General features: G+C 40.1%; 1 protein-coding gene across 2 annotated transcripts in view; it reads left to right on the forward strand.

The window, feature by feature from the left end:
• GPR158 (G protein-coupled receptor 158) overlaps positions 1-8129 on the forward strand; it is a 209949-nt gene extending 201820 nt beyond the window's left edge. Inside the window, exons 10-12 of one of the 2 annotated variants that reach the window (XM_052804519.1) lie at positions 1456-1602; positions 2376-3198; positions 3325-8129. In XM_052804519.1, the coding sequence (XP_052660479.1) occupies positions 1456-1602; positions 2376-3198; positions 3325-3830 (1476 nt within the window). In that variant the 3' untranslated portion in view covers positions 3831-8129. Of the gene's footprint in view, positions 1-1455; positions 1603-2375 lie in introns of both variants that reach the window. The other variant, XM_052804510.1, reaches the window with a different exon arrangement.
• Positions 8130-16083: the final 7954 nt, after the last annotated feature.

The raw sequence follows: 16083 nt of genomic DNA on the forward strand, positions 1-16083 counted from the left end.
AGATGCTGTATACCAGGACAGGTGTGGCCTATGGTACGGAGCCAGGTACGGTGCTGGGTAAGAAGATGAGTGTGTGTGGGACACGAGAAGATGGAGGACGACAGGAGGCAAGGAAGAGGAGATACAGAGCTCGGAGCACTGCGGCACGCCTCCCGTCAGGCGCTGGGAGCGAAGCGACAATATGTCAGTCTCACCAGGGGCAGGAGAACCACCGGCAGCTCCACCTGTCTCTAGCAGCAGTCCACAGGATTTGAAGGGAGCGCTCTTCTTAGACAGTACCTCAGCAAAGCAAATGATTTTATAATGGCTTTTGAAAGGACCAATAATATTAATCAAGAAGTCAAGAGAACAGTATAGGTGAAAGCTACATATGAAGGAAGGACACTAAGCAGTTCAAGCTGATACCACTTTCAGGTTAATGAAGCTGCTATTCCTATCTTTTGCCTATGTGTCAGAACAGGATATGCTGGTAACTGTCAAATATACATACATTAAGTAGTCATAACAAGGGGACACACTGATGCAGCCTTAATACTGAATAACCTTGGTTTATTTTCAATTACTTTTCTGGTCTTTAGCACTAATCTTACTATTTTCTATTTTATATTCATATACTTTATCGCATATCTTCAAAGATGTCTTTCTAGACTATTCTAGAAAATTTGTTGACCTTTCTGAAGCTGACTCATAACTACCGATCAACATTTCCATTTTTAGCTTATTAACTGTGTAACACTACACAGACTTTTCTTCCAGCATGACAAAGAATTCAGGGAATTAAGAGAAGATTCACAAGGTTTAGTTCCATTCAGAAGGTTCTGAGGCCAGATGACTGTGTGGACAATAGTAACTACAGATGAGTGAATCAATATGGACAAATAAATAGCTGACAACCTCTCTCTCCAACTCTTGATCTAAGCATTTGCTAAAACTTAGAGAGATTAACTTGTCTCCTTTTTTATTTGTTTCCTTCTTTTTTTTCTCTTCTTTTTTGCTACCTCATCTCTTCCTTTTCAGTGTTAGGATCTAAAATGGGAGAATTGCTTTCTGCAGGATTATTCAACAGTATGGAATATAAAATACAGTCTTACAGTTTTAGCAGCATAATTGGGAATACTGGCTGAAAGTCTATTTCCGTACTAGCTTAATTTAAATGCAATTTAAAGAGGTTCAAATAAGCATCAAAATAAGTGGGGTTTTTTTCCTTATGCAAATCTCTAAGATTTACCAAGTTAAGCCATCATTAATAAGAATTCCTGCCATACAATACTGATATTCTATAGGACACTACTTATGCCAATGATGCCTATAGCTAGTATTTTGAGTTCAGAAAATCACATGAAATCCATAGAAGGATCATTGTGCCATAAAAACTGTTGATGTAAACTCTTACAGTGATGTTGATGTAAACTTTTGCACTGATGGCAACATCTTTTTTATGAATACTTATTGCAGTTTTCACATTCAAGCAATAACCCAAGAGATGATATAGCTACAGAAGCTTATGAAGATGAGCTTGATATGGGTCGATCTGGATCCTATCTGAACAGCAGTATCAATTCAGCATGGAGTGAACATAGTTTGGATCCTGAAGATATTCGGGTATATATAACTCATTTAAATAGCATTTATTTTCAAGAACAACACTTTTTCCTACAAGTAAACTCTGAATTGCATCCATTTGACTTTTTTTGCAGATATCAGCTGAAACAGGCCAGCTTAGGTCTCTCAATGATTGTGATATCAGGTCATGTAAAATCTCGTGGAAAATATTCACTAGTGTGAAGAGAAGCTGCATTACTAGTTGTAGTAAAAGTCATACTGGAGGCTAAAGAGGAGGAATCGTCCACAGCAAGAGCTGTTTATCAGTTTACATAGGCTCTTTGAATTATCTTGAAGAGCAAACAGGATTTGCTGTCACTGCGATTAGTCATTTGTATGTAACATACACATAACTATATAACATCAAATTTTAAAAACACATGATTAACAGAAAAAAATACTTTATTCCTATCTTACATGATAAAAGGGCTTGTGTTCCCAGAATAAAGAATAGCTATAGAGTTCAGCAGGAAAGCATACACCACAGCATTGTGAAATCTGAAACATACAGCATGAATGTATATGAATTGTGCATGCTGTATGATGCACAGCTGTGGAAGGTAAAATGTTTGTGCATGAGCGTTGAACTTATTTTTGAAGTGGAAAAAAATGTCATCCAAGTTGATGGAGAAATGGCATATTCAAAAATTAGAAAAAACAGTAAAGTAAGTTTAATGCCATTTTTAGAGCAATGGGTAATGCATTCATCAGGCTGCTTGTTAGACCAGACTTGCTCTGTACATACTAGTTTTGCCATTCACTTTGCTTTGCAGGATGAGTTGAAGAAACTATATGCCCAGCTTGAAATCTATAAAAGGAAAAAGATGATTGCTAATAACCCACATCTCCAGAAAAAAAGGTGCTCTAAAAAGGGCTTGGGGCGCTCGATAATGCGACGTATTACAGAAATCCCCGAGACCGTCACCAGGCAGTGCTCCAGGGACGAGAAGGACCTGATGGAGCACAGTGCTGTGAAGAATATGGCCACACTGAGGAAAAACCCACAGGATTCCACGAGTTCTGCAAAGCCAAAAGAAGAGACTTTGAAAAACAGAGTCTTTTCCTTAAAAAAGTCCCACAGCACTTATGATCATGTTAGGGATCAAACAGAAGAACCAAATAGCTTAACTACAGAAAGCACAGAAGCTATAGCTACTGAGAATTCGCTTCTGGACTCCTTGAATGGTAACAAATTAACCAAAAACGCTCCTGAAAAAGTTGAAGCTGTCTCTACTGAATCGGTCCCTTTGGTGTGCAAATCAGTAAGTGCACATAACTTAAGTGCCGACAAGAAGCCTCTGCATCCAAGAACATCTGTGTTACAAAAATCCCTCAGTGTTATTGCTAGTGCCAAGGAAAAGACTCTGGGACTAACGGGTAAAACACAAAGTCTAGAAGAAAGCACTAAATCTCATAAATCTCAGCAGAAGGGTAAGGAGGCCAGCAAAAAGCACTCAGCCTCCGATAAAGGGGAACATAAGGATTCCCACCGGAAAAACTCTACCCACTCTGAGGAAACAAAGAAAACCCATAAATCTGGAATTATGAAACAGCAAAGGGTTAGTCAAACACCTGCAAATCCAGACACAGGCCCAGGTAAGTCTCTGCACAAGGACAATTTCAACATAGGAGAAGTTTGTCCTTGGGAGATATATGACCAAACTCCTGGTCCTGTGCCTTCCGACTCTAAAGTTCAAAAACATGTGTCTATTGCTTCCTCAGAGCCAGAGAAAAACCACCCTTCCCAGCCAAAGGCGAAGACTCATCATAAGCTGAAGACACCTGAGGGGTGTCAACAGTCAAATCAAAAGAGCCCAGAGAAGGTGGAGGCACCCACTCGGGAGACACAGGAGCAGCAGGTCTTTGAAAATGAGAAAAAACAGTCAAATTCAAAGTCCCAGGTTTCTCCTGGGCTGAAGTGTGAGAATGTTAATAGATATACACCTAATACCTGTGCTGGGGAGCGGGAGGAGCTACCCCAGAAAGCACCAGAAAAGGAAAACCTCAATAAATTGGCAGAACAGAAAAAAAATGCCTCTTCCGAGGGAAATGTGCTTTCATCTGACTCCCATAAGCCAAGTAGTTACTTACAGCAACCTTTAGCATCTCGAGCTGAAGTCTGCCCTTGGGAGTATGATACACCAGATTTACCAAATGCAGAAAGAAGTGTAGCTTTATCAAACACCTCTGCTATAAGTGCAAATAAAACAGCAACACCTCGAAAATAAGAGGCTTTTGGACTGAGGAGAGTAGCAACATTGAGAAGAAAGACAACAGGAAAGACAGAGGGGACTTAGGCCAAAAGGATCTGAAAATTCCTAAGGAGCATCACTTAAATTAAGGGAATCAGCACTACAAATAAGTAGGAGTTAAGCAAAGCAAATTATCATTAATGTTGTTGTTATTTATTTGTTGAGTGCCAACAATGTCATTAGCAGTGCCCAGAATATGGTCCCTGCTCCAAGGATTTTACTGTGTCAATGAAAGAAACCTGCCTTTGTGAAATCACTTCTCTTTTAAAAGAAAAAAAATATGGTGGTAACAAACGCACAGTGTAGATCTTAACTGAATTATTTCTGAATGCCACAACCTGCTTTAGCTTGCCCTTGGGACTTCAAAGATCCAGCAGAAGTAGGGCACAGAAAATGTCCTGATGGCAAAAAGGGGTATCAATGAGCAGCTTATTAAAATGACGACTTTTCACTTTACGTATTTAATCTAGATAGCACTGCTAACTCAATGCATCCCAAAAATACATTTTATATAATGATTGCTCTCATTTTCTTATTACTGTGTGTTTAAGTACATTGTTGTGTCTCATATTAAAGCATTCCAGATTGTATAATTTTTGCAAATAACTTTGATATTATGTGACACAACAACACATTTATGCAATCTGCAGATACTTTCTTCTAATTGCAAGTTAAAATACCTGCTGTAGACTTTTTTGTTTATATATAGAATTGCAGTAATCTTTCACTGGCTATGGAAGCCGTAATTCATATTGGGAAATTCCTTTGGGCTTTGGAGATTTTTTTTTTTTCCTTTCCTGTGATTTATATAGTGAATTTTTTGGTTTACTCTCTGTTATTTAAATTTATAGTTTGATACTGTATTATTCAGGGGTTTTATACGCCGTAAGTTACTTGTTATGCACTTCCCTGTTAATGCTCATAGACTTTGTTAATAGTGGAAATTCGGTCGTCTTAGCTGCATATTCTGGTAAATCTTAGGACAACTTATCTGTTGTTTGTTACTAATCAGAAAATATCATCTAGCAAACCAGAATTCTTACTTTAAACATCGATGGTGATGATCTTGTTCAGTATTGCATACTGAGCATATCCTGCTAAATAAGACAAGCAAGAATGACAACAAATATACCCCAGAAATGATCACCTGTTTTACTAAAACCAGACAGCTCTGGGAAATGTATTAGCTAGCTCTTATAGAACAACAGTGTACCATTTATCCCTGTTGGCAAGCCTCCAAAATTTGGCCTCTGGAGTGAAGAGAGAAGTCCAAAATACTACTCTTCCCCCATATATGCAATTGTAAGAGATAGTGGGAATGGAAATAATGGCATCTCTCTCCCACTCTCCAAAATGCTTTGATTTTTTTTTAATTTATTTATACGTACATTTACAGTGAAAGTGTTTAATACAGTGCTAATTTTCAGTAATAGCTACAGTCCTCATCGTGCATATAAGCTTTATTCATAGATGGCCCATTCACAACTATGAGTCTTAGTGATGGTTCACCATCCGGGCCTGAGGACATATTGTAAAGATTCTGAGGAGTATCACTAATAATAAAAAACCCTCAGCCATCTAAATGCAGTACCAGTAAAGTGCTATTCACTAGAATTGGCTATACATACAGTACTCCAAAACAAAGACAGCTCAGTCCTAAAGAACTTGTGCAATTTGAGAGAAGTGATGGGATTCAGTGGAAGAACATGAAATGAGGATGATTGAATAGAATGTGTTGTTTAATATATATATAATATATATAAAAATAGATATTTATATATGTTTAATATATATATAAAATATCATATCTAATACACACATGCACATACACGTATGTAGTATAAACTGATTTTTGTGGCATCATAGAAAAAGTGGCTTAAGATAAAACGCAATGAGCAGGGGGACTTGACAAGCTGGGCACGAGGAGGACTTCTTTTGTCCTTTAAAAAGGACAGGAGTCTATGGGCATGTCTACACTGGCAGATCAAGATGGATCTGATCTTCGTACTGCCTCTGCTAAGCCCAAACCTGAAACATGCCGACATCTGAGCCAGCTGGGGACAAGTTGGCTCAGGTCTTAGTGCTGTCTAAACACATTGGCCTCACTCATAAATTCTGCTCATTAGCTCCAGATTAAAGTGGCCGAACTGCCCCAGCCAACATGGTTAGCCTGGATGGTGCTCAGTTCCACCATGGGGTCATGCTGACTTAGGTCTTTGCTACCCTGGGCTTGTCTGACTCTCCCACCCCTCTTTTGTAGGGTGTAGTTATGGCCTAGGAGATAACGGTCTTTGCCTTCAACACACATCTTCTGGCCGGGACCCTTGCAACCCAGAATCCCTGTTCATCTGTGAAAGGGAGTCAGGCATCTGAGCCTGGGTGCTTTGGACATCTGTGCACCCACTTTGCACACACAGTGCCAGTGGCATCCTACGTCCAGCCCAAATCCAGCTCTCTGCTTAGTGTGGAGAATAGCTGAGGTTAGACCTGGTGTGCCCAGATTCTCCCCTGCCAGCCCCAGACACTCATGGGATTTGTCAGGATTTGATCAGCTCTTCAGAGAGAAAGTAACCCTAAATTTCCCTGCATGGGAAGAAGTCCATCCTGGGCACAGAGCTTGCTGGGAGTGTTCCAGGAGCACACTGACCCTGTGTGCAGAGAGATGCACAACTTTAAACCTGCTGAGTATGGTGACCACCTCGTGCCTCTCCTACTCCTCAAGGGAGGTTCTGCAGCCCATCTCAGCAGTGGTTTGTGTGAACAGGGGACGGGGGGACAACCTGTGGCAGGTTGCCCTGACTCACTAATGGGAGTCAGCGCTTTGTTGGAGCCAGGCGCTGAGGTTAGAAGTGGGCATCCATGGAGTAGTCATGAGAGGAGATGTTTGTATGTACTCACTGCCTCTTGGGAGACAGACGGTCACAAGGAGCAGGTGCCAGCCCTGGTGCCCTCGCTCATCTTGCCCTCCATCCTTTACTTCAGGGCCGAGCGAGAACACGCTGCCCCTGCCTTGCTCTGCAGCAGCCATGTCGGGGTGCAACGTGCACCAAGGGTGAGGGGATCCACATCAGCAAAGTGTCCGCACAGTACCACTGCCCCTTGCATCACTGGCAGGATGAAGCCCTTCATGCATGACTGTATCTGTGCTACCGCTATCTATCTACAATTCCTTGCTCGTTTTCTTTTCCCTTTCTTTCTTTTTTAAGGATAACTTCATTAGAAACACGGAAACAAAGCCCATTCCTTGGCTGGTGTAAAACAGCCCAGCTGCACAGCAAGCAAAAGAATGATGGCTGATTTACCAGGGAAGGTACTGGCTTGTGTATTCTTGTTTGGTTTTGTTTTCTTTCATCCTGACCCTTTCCCTCACTTCTTAAAAAATGTCTGTTATGGTTCTTTAGGCTTCTTGTAGTCACATCTCCTAAGACTGATAAAATTGGAGAACTTTCATTTAGAAAGCAACAAAGCTTTCCCCAGTTTATTTAGCAACCGATATTTGGGCTACAGATTCAACTGGGACTTTAAATTATTTCACACCTAAGAAAATGAGGGGCCAAACTTCACACAACTCTTCTATTTCACTATGATGCTGCTAGAAACATTGCTTAATGAAGACATACTAAGTTAGACATAAATAATGTTCTGTATTTCATAGATTTTTCTCCACCAGCATATATTGGCTAGATTGCTTAGTTGTCTTTTTCTGGAGTTTCATTGTCATTATTCAGCCAAGAGAAGTGCAACTCTAGAATTAAGATGTTTTCTAGCAGATCTGTTAAGAGAAAGATAATAAACACTAAGGTCACAAACATTTGCTAGGTTGTCCTTTTAAATGCATGTGCAAGCTGCATTTCTCCTTTATTTCTAAGCCATTGTTTATAAATTAGATTTATACCAATCTTATTAGACTTGTATAATTTATGCAAGATTATATGCTTTAAAATATAAATCAGTACACACCTATCATCAGCTTTGGTGGCATCATAGACCTGAAACTGGACAATACTTTTATATTTGCTCTCCTTAGGCTTTTGCATGCATATGACAACAGGCAGGCCTGAGAAAACACTGCCTTTTGACTTTTAACATTTTAGCTACTCCAAGTTGTAGAGTATATAAAGCTGTAAGTCTCTTCACTTTACAATGTGGTTCTTATAACAATGTTATCTGGCAACCGACAGCATCCACCATGAAATACTTGATAGATTTATGTTGTAATGTGTTGCAGCATGTAAATAATGTAACTTCTCTGCAATAAAGCACATTTATATGAAATCTGTCTGCAGGCTTTTGTGTTGTGATTTTCTGAAGTCATTGCTGATCCAAACTAAACAGGTTTCTCGTTAAACTTGTAAAATAACTAATAATGAGTTTTACAGCTTATATGATCTTATCACGTCAGCATTTTCCGAATTTTCCTCATATTTTCCTGACATCAACCTTTAGACTAGATGTGTACTGTGTTCAGGATTTCAGGTTAAGGAAATAGCTGTAGTGGCTGCAATTCTGAGATCAAAACTGTAGGGCCCATGCTATATTCTCCTGAATTTAATGGCAAATAGAATGTTAGAACATATTAGGAAATAAATAGATAGCATGTCATGATGTAATTGTAAAATCCTATAGCTCATCTGTACTATACGTGTGCGTGCCTGGATTCCTCATCTGGAATATGTCTAACAGACATAGAAAAGGTACAAAGAATGGTAACAAAGATGATCAGAGACAGAAAATGGCTGCTATGTACAGGGTGACTAAATGAACTGCAACCTGTTTAGCTTGGGAGAGAGATGACTGAGAGAGGGGTGAGACCTATATAAAATTACAAATGGTCTGAAGGTAATTAGGAAATTGGTATTTGCTGGGTTTTGTCATGCGGGAACTACAGAACACTCAGGGTGGCCATTATGCAGCAGTTTAAAACAAATGAAGTTTTCTGCTACATACGGCATAAATAAATTGTGGAGCTCATTTTCACAGATTGCTGTGGATATCATGAGTTCAAAAACCATTGGAGAGGCCATGGAAGAGAAATCCATCAAGATCCCTGAACATGGAGGATACAAAACTCTTAAATCCCTAATCTGTAGATGGCTGATAAGTAGGAGAATTGTCTTTGCATAATTACCCAGTTTTCTTTCCATAATTGCCCACTGCTGGTTCTGGTGCTAGATGAGCATTTCCAGCACAACCTTTGTATGTTCTTATGTCAGCATGAATACAGATAGTTAGGCTCTATTAGTTTATTTTCTGTTGTTATCCCTCGTTTTTTAATGACCCATTTTGATGTAGGAGTTCTGGTAGGTTCTTGCACAGGCAATATATATATATATATATATATATATATATACACACACACACATATATTCACTTGTACCTTTCCCAGTGCCTCCTGGGTTGAAACACTGCCGTCTGGGTACCAGTCTGAGTCATGGTATCAGGTATAATGGGGACATGAGGGGGAGAGAAGGGGAAGGGAATTAATTACGTTCAGTAAATGAACTATGTACAAGTCCTTTGCAAGCAAGAAGTCCAGATATCAGTAAAATAAGGCCTGGAGATTTTCCCCTGAACGACTTCATGGGGCTCAGCTCAAACCTAGGGCAGCTTTGCTCTCTCAGGCACAGGATGTCAAAAGTAATAGTGGCCTTCTGAGCTCCACTTCTGACATTTTCACAGCTTTTAAGAAGCAAGGGAATGATTTCCAAAGTTCTGTGGCTTTGGAAATCATCAACAGATGTATTTTCCAATACCCTCTTGCTTCTCCTATTATAAAATATATTTCAGCCGAGAGGCAACTGTGGCTGCGCCTGCCCACCCATGAGAAGCTGGAGGGGTGGGGTCCCACCAGCAGCCTGCTGGCACTCACGGGGAGGGTATCAAGAAGACAGACATGGGCTCTTCACAGTGGTGCATGGTTGGAGGAAGAGAGACAAGGGGCATAAATTAAAACAAGAGAAGCTCAGATGGAATATTCAGAAAACTTTTTCACCATGAGAAGTCAAGCAGTGGAGAAGGTTACCCAGAGGCTGTGCAGTTCCCATCCTTGGAGCTTTTCATGCACCAACTGGATAAAGCCCTGATCTTGTAGCTGAACTTGCTTTGAGCAGCAGGTTGGACTGGAGACCTCCCGAGGTCCTGCCTGAATGATGCTATCATCCTATCAACAGTGTTCACTGCTAGAACATGCTCTTCACATCATCCATTTGAAAGCCTGCAGATGGATACCCCAGGTAGCTTTGACTCCTGCCTAAGAGTACAGGACATGTAGTCATTTATACGATATGTAACTGTGGGCAAGCCCTCTTAACAAACACCAGCTGCTGTAATAGAAAGGCATTTTGCTTTTGTTATGATCCCCACAGTCCAGAGAGATCACAGTGACAAAGTGAAGAAGGAAATTACTTTGTTTAGAGCTGGTTGGGAAGAACAGTTTTAGCTGTCTATGCTGAGTGAGTGCTTGAGCTGGTGAAGAGTTGAAAGAATGTCTTCTGCAAAAAAAAACCAAATCCTGAAAAAAGGATAATGTTTTTCTCTAACATTTTGAGGATTTTTTAAACCAGTACTGGATTCTGAAGGAACCATTAAAGAAATTCTAAATTTGGGGCGTTTTGTGAGTGCAATTCTTCAAAATGGCAATTGATTTGGTTCAGGGTTACAGGGCTGCATGCCTCCCTGCAGAGAAGTTATTTCAAGGTGAACGCTTCTTTTTTGTCTTAATAAAATAGTATTTCAGACAGGTTGGAGCGAACTTTTTCCAACTCTAAAGGAGCTTTTTTCATCAACTTGAAATTAGCTTTAGCAATGCTAGAAATTTAGTAAAAGATATTGATTGTTTCACTTGGTTTGGCAGGCTGCCATCATGTTGCAATAGTCGATCTTCTGGTTCTTTAATACTTGGAAAATTGAACATTATCTCTCCATTTATGCAGGTGATTTTTCTTTTTTTTTTCATTTATTTATGAGTTAGCTCTTTTAGTCATTGAAAGTGTACAAACAAATCAAACACTGGACACTTTACCATCAAATTACTGGATTTTAGATTCCTGGATATTTGAGTTGGGTCCAATTTTTCATTGTGTCAAAGCATGGAAAAACATTACATTGGACCCAAAATAGCCATATATTTTTGAAATGTGAATTTATGATCTTCTGTGTAATATAGATATACATATCAATATACAAGTGTACAGAATCATTATTACATCTCTGTAGCTGCAGAAGGCAAGGTTTTTCAGTAGATGGGTAACAGCCTCTAAAAGCAATTAAAAGAGAACATTGCTAAGCCTGCTCAATGGAAGTCTTCTAATGAAATTCAAACCACTGGGTGTCTTTCAGGTCTACCAGCATAAAATGTGTGCTAAATTAGGGCTTGCCTGCATGTTTGCTTCTTGGCTGTTGGGGAGATGTTCTGAGGCAGAGCAAATGCAGATGCCTCTCCAGTCCCACCATGGCATGGGCTGTCATGCCCACATGTGCAACCTCTTGCTTTTCTGCTTGCTGTTGGCCTCCTGTGCCCCTACTTCATGATGGGGAATCATGGAGTAAATTTGAAAACCTGTATTTTGTTGATCTGCTTGGCAAACACCCATAATGGTGGCTTTCTGCTGTACCTTTTCCCCTGCTGCTGCACAAAAGTTGACAAGAGCAGTGGCAATGAGATGGGTTTGGATGTTGCAGGGTTGCCGGAGCAGGGCAGAGTGAGTCTTTTGGAGGCTGCCTGGATCTGTTTGGAGTTGAACACTATTAGCTGTACTGCTTGACAGATGATGTTGACAGGGAATTTAGACTGGCTGCAGTACTACAGATGAAAAACAGGTTGAGTTGACATACCTCAGTGCTAAAAATAGTATCATATAATGATGTCTTTGTTCCATGAAGATTTTTTTGAAGCTGCAGGGTGGCAAGAACTGTGTGGTTCCAAGGACACTTCACTAAGGAAAAATCACAGCAGCACTGGAGAAGACACCTGTCCAGCTCTGTTCCCACATCATGTTTTATGAGGTACTTGGCAAATGCACATGATTTGTGTAAGCTAGCAAAATTGGCTAGTGCTCCTTTGTAGGCAGTGTATTTTAATAGTTACGTTTCTACTCATTTTAATGCTTTTGTTTTATAATATTTCAATTTCCCTTTGTTGACAGCAGTTTTGTTATTTCTGTGATGGGTTTTTTCGATTGTTTTACAGGAACTTGCTACAAAACTTTGATTTGCATCTCAGCTGCTCCATTGCAAGGCCAGCATTATCCTCACAAATTTTTTTTGTGTTTGAAGTCAGAAGGCAATGGTTTCACAATGTATGGAATTTTCCTTCAGAAATAGTTAAATATTTTAAAATACAACTTTGACAATTTTTTTTCTGATTACTTTAATTATATATTCTAATGACCAACGAAATTGCAATAAGTAAGAACTGCTAGCAAGATGCTACATTCATTACTTTCTAAGTGTTATTTAGATGTATTTTTGCTTCTAGGATTCATGATTAATTGTAGATTGCAGTTGTGCACTGCATGACCTTTCCATTCCACTGTTTGTTGTCTACATTACAACTGAACTGCAAAGTCATGTGACAAAAATACAGTGCCTAGGCAGGGTTTGGGTTTTTTGGATTTGCCATCTCATCAGTGTATGACAAGCATTTTTACACACAAGCTAAACTACTTGCTAAACCACTTGTTTTGATGTTTTATGCATTACCTTGTAAATTTAGATATTATTCTTCATTCCTTGGGAACAACTTTATAATTCAATATAATGGACTAGCAGATAATAATAGAAAATCAATGAGATAAAACTGCATATTCTTTTTCTTTGTTAAACACATGATAGTGAAAATGTGAAAACCCTGGCATTTCTGGGGAAGAAAACAGAACAAAACAAAGAGGATTTTGTTTATTTCCCATTCAGAACTGTTATTTTTAGTATTAAGGAGCTTAGAGAAAACTTTACTACATTTCTGATTGAGCACATACTGCCCTGTACATTCCATCTATTTAAAATACTTGTGATTTCAGCTGAAACAAGTATGTATCTTGTAGTTCTTGCTCCAAACTCAATTGTTACTAGGGGTGCATTTGACCCAGTGGGGATGGATTTCAACAGAAGGTGCAGAAACCACGTCTGCCTATATTAAAGGTCCATGCCCGCGGATGACTGTGTTTATATTAAGGCACCATTTTATGCTTTTCCTGCTTTTACCTCACAGTAAATTGCCTTTCTGTGGAAGTAAATTATTTGGATATTGTTACTTCAAAAGTGTGTGCAGGTTTAGAGTATCAGACAGGTAGGTTATAAAAGGAAATACATTTACACAAAACAAACAATGCAGCTTTTAGGGGCTATTCATGCAGAGTTCCTCCTTTCCTCTGTTTCTTGTCTCCTCACGTGGGAAACACATTTTCTAGTGTAACTTAATAAGACCCAAAGGAAGACTTAGAGGACAGGAGGTATCAAGTTACTGAATGAGAGGCAAACTATTAGTTGGTTAATTCTTAGCATAGAAATTACTGATTTTCAAAGCCACCAGAAAAGGAATTTAGTCTCCAGTCCTCTTTGAATTCCATGACTTCTTTGAAAACTCCAATCTGAGAGACTAGATTATTGTTTTTGATGGTGTGATGAATCTTTACCAATGGCAGTAGCAAATCTGCAAAGTCAGCAAAGAGTCCATGCGCTTGTACAACCGCTTGGAGAAACAGACTGATGCTAAGCCAGGTGGACTCTTGGCGTGGGAAACTGTTTTGAACAGCACACAGGACTACACATTGACTATATCCAGAATAAATGCATTTTGGACTACAAGGAATGAGTTATTAGAGCCAAACGGGAGAGAGAATGTGTTTGACAGCATAGACACCTTTTCACCAAGACTGGGATGCAGAGACCACAAGCTCATTTTAACTAGGCCACCGAACAAGCTGGCCCATGTTAAGTCAGGATCTGGTTCACATTCCTACCAGGAAAACAGAAACCTACTGTCAGCAATCCACCTGACACAAAACAAAGCATTCATCTTCCCAAGAGCTGCCACTGCCCGTTCACCTCCCTGCTTTGCAGCTGGTGGTCCTACCAGGTGCTTACTGCCCTTTGCCACCCTGCAGGTAGTACAAAAGTTTCGCCTTTTCATTGGAAATGTCCCAGTGGCTTATGCTTGGTTTTGCTGTCTTTTCAGCCAGAGGCCACAAGCATTGTGGTGCAAACTAAAGTGCTTTTCAGCTTTTTCTCCCTGCTGTTCAGCTTCCTTTGATCACCCAGAGTTACTTTCCCGAGCTCAAGTCCTGGGCAGATGGCAGCACTATTATCCTCATCTTCTCCAAACATCCCACTTTATTTTTAAATCACATGCTACCACACAGACTAGAGCCTTCTTGGTAGAATACCTCCCCCCACCCCAAACCAGAGGTAGCTAGGACAAAGCCACACTCATTCATTTTTCTGCCTAGCTGTAAATTTCCAGTGTAATATTTGGCAAATCATTTAGGGGCAGATTTTTTTACATAGGCCTTAGCCTGGCTCCCAGGCTCCCTGTGCCTTAATTTTTCATCATTGTGTGGGGATGACCTGACTACTTCCAAAAGATGGTAGGGAGAAGGATGCGGTCAAAATCTTACTCCTCATAGCACTAAGAAACAGAAGCATGATAGTGCTCCTCACCTTTTATATGACAAGAAATTATATAGTGTTCAATGGCAGTAAAATGCGTATTGATTCACAAAGTAGGTGATTATCAGCTTGCAAGTTATGGAAGCTTGGTTAATGTAAGCAATTTTTATACTATGTGAAATTTCCTCTTGGCTGTTTTATAATTTGCAGTTTTTCTTAGCAAAACAGATAAAACCCAGACAAACATGAAGTTGAAATGACCTGACCTTTTCCTACATTAAAGTTCTTGTAGTCTCCTGAGCTTTTCAAACGTTGGAAATGATTACTTGCTGGTTTTTAGCATGGGCAGCAGGAGTTCTCCAGAATTTCCCTTGCCCACCTGCACAGCTTCCTGGTGCTATCGCAGCATTGCTGTGTACACATGAAGAGCACATCAAAAATCCTCCTACCTTCTCCAAATACTATCCAAATGTCATAGGGAAGGTCTTGGGTATTTGCGTCTCTAGTACGTCTGGTACAGTTTTCTATGTCTGTTTAATTTCAGCAGCTCTTCATCTCTGTTCAATTCCATGGAGCCAGGTAAATTCAAAGAAATAATATCAAAGTCTGTTCCTCTTTACATCCTTAACTAAAATAGCTGGGATCTGTAAACAGACTCAGAGGAAAGGTAAGTTGTGGCATAATGTGGAGATCAAATCTGTCGTGAGCAACCAGTTTATTTGTATTTAATGTCACTGTCACAATCTTCATTCATAGTAAACCCAGATCTTGAAGAAAGCTATAAGTGCCTTTCCTGATCCTCCTTTCTGGTGTTCTCAACTGATCTCCTTCAAGGACTGCATTTTCTCCCCCTCTCTTCTCTTACAAAGAGTGATTGAAATGAGCTCATTTACTAACATAGGCTCAGATGCACAGATGTTTCCTGGACTTGCCACTTTATGTCTATAACCCATGGCTGCAGATTTCTTTTATAATCCCTTTTGCATGCCTGATGTCCAGCTCTTGCTCAGCCTGATTAGAGCTCTTCTCCTTTAGTGGGATTTTTCAGCTCTGTCTGTTGCTTCCAAGTAGAACACTGAAAACAAGAGAGACTTAGAAGTACTAAGAATTTAGGTGTTTTCAAAAATCCTATTTACCCTGTCTCTCCTGTATGTTTCCTTGTCTTTGATTCTTAGCTTCTCCATCTTTGTCTCAGACACAGAAACTTTGTGTTACAGTTTTCCTCTGCCTTTTCCACTAGGCCTGCGCTTGAGCCTTTGCTAAACCCTTCTGGTTTTCCTAAACTTGCAGCTTCAAAACCATCTCAGTTAGCAAAGAATCATAGAATCATAGAAACGTTTAGGTTGGAAAAGACCTTTAAGATCATCGAGTCCAACTGTCAACCCAACACCACCATGTCCGCTAAGACCACATGCTCCATCCTCACATCCCAAACATTCATCACCCCTCACCTTGACTTCGGCTCTGAATTCTCTTCTTCCCACTGACACGTGTATTTTGCTCCAGACACTGCTGCCCACTTGACTGAACCACCTGCTCTGCCTCGTCCCCCCCAGCCTTTCTGGATTCTCTGAGCAGCACAAGGCAGGAGTGGCAGTATCATTGCGTCAATTTAGGTTGTGCC

Source organism: Harpia harpyja, chromosome 1 (genome assembly GCF_026419915.1).
Source record: "Harpia harpyja isolate bHarHar1 chromosome 1, bHarHar1 primary haplotype, whole genome shotgun sequence".
Taxonomy (NCBI): domain Eukaryota; kingdom Metazoa; phylum Chordata; class Aves; order Accipitriformes; family Accipitridae; genus Harpia; species Harpia harpyja.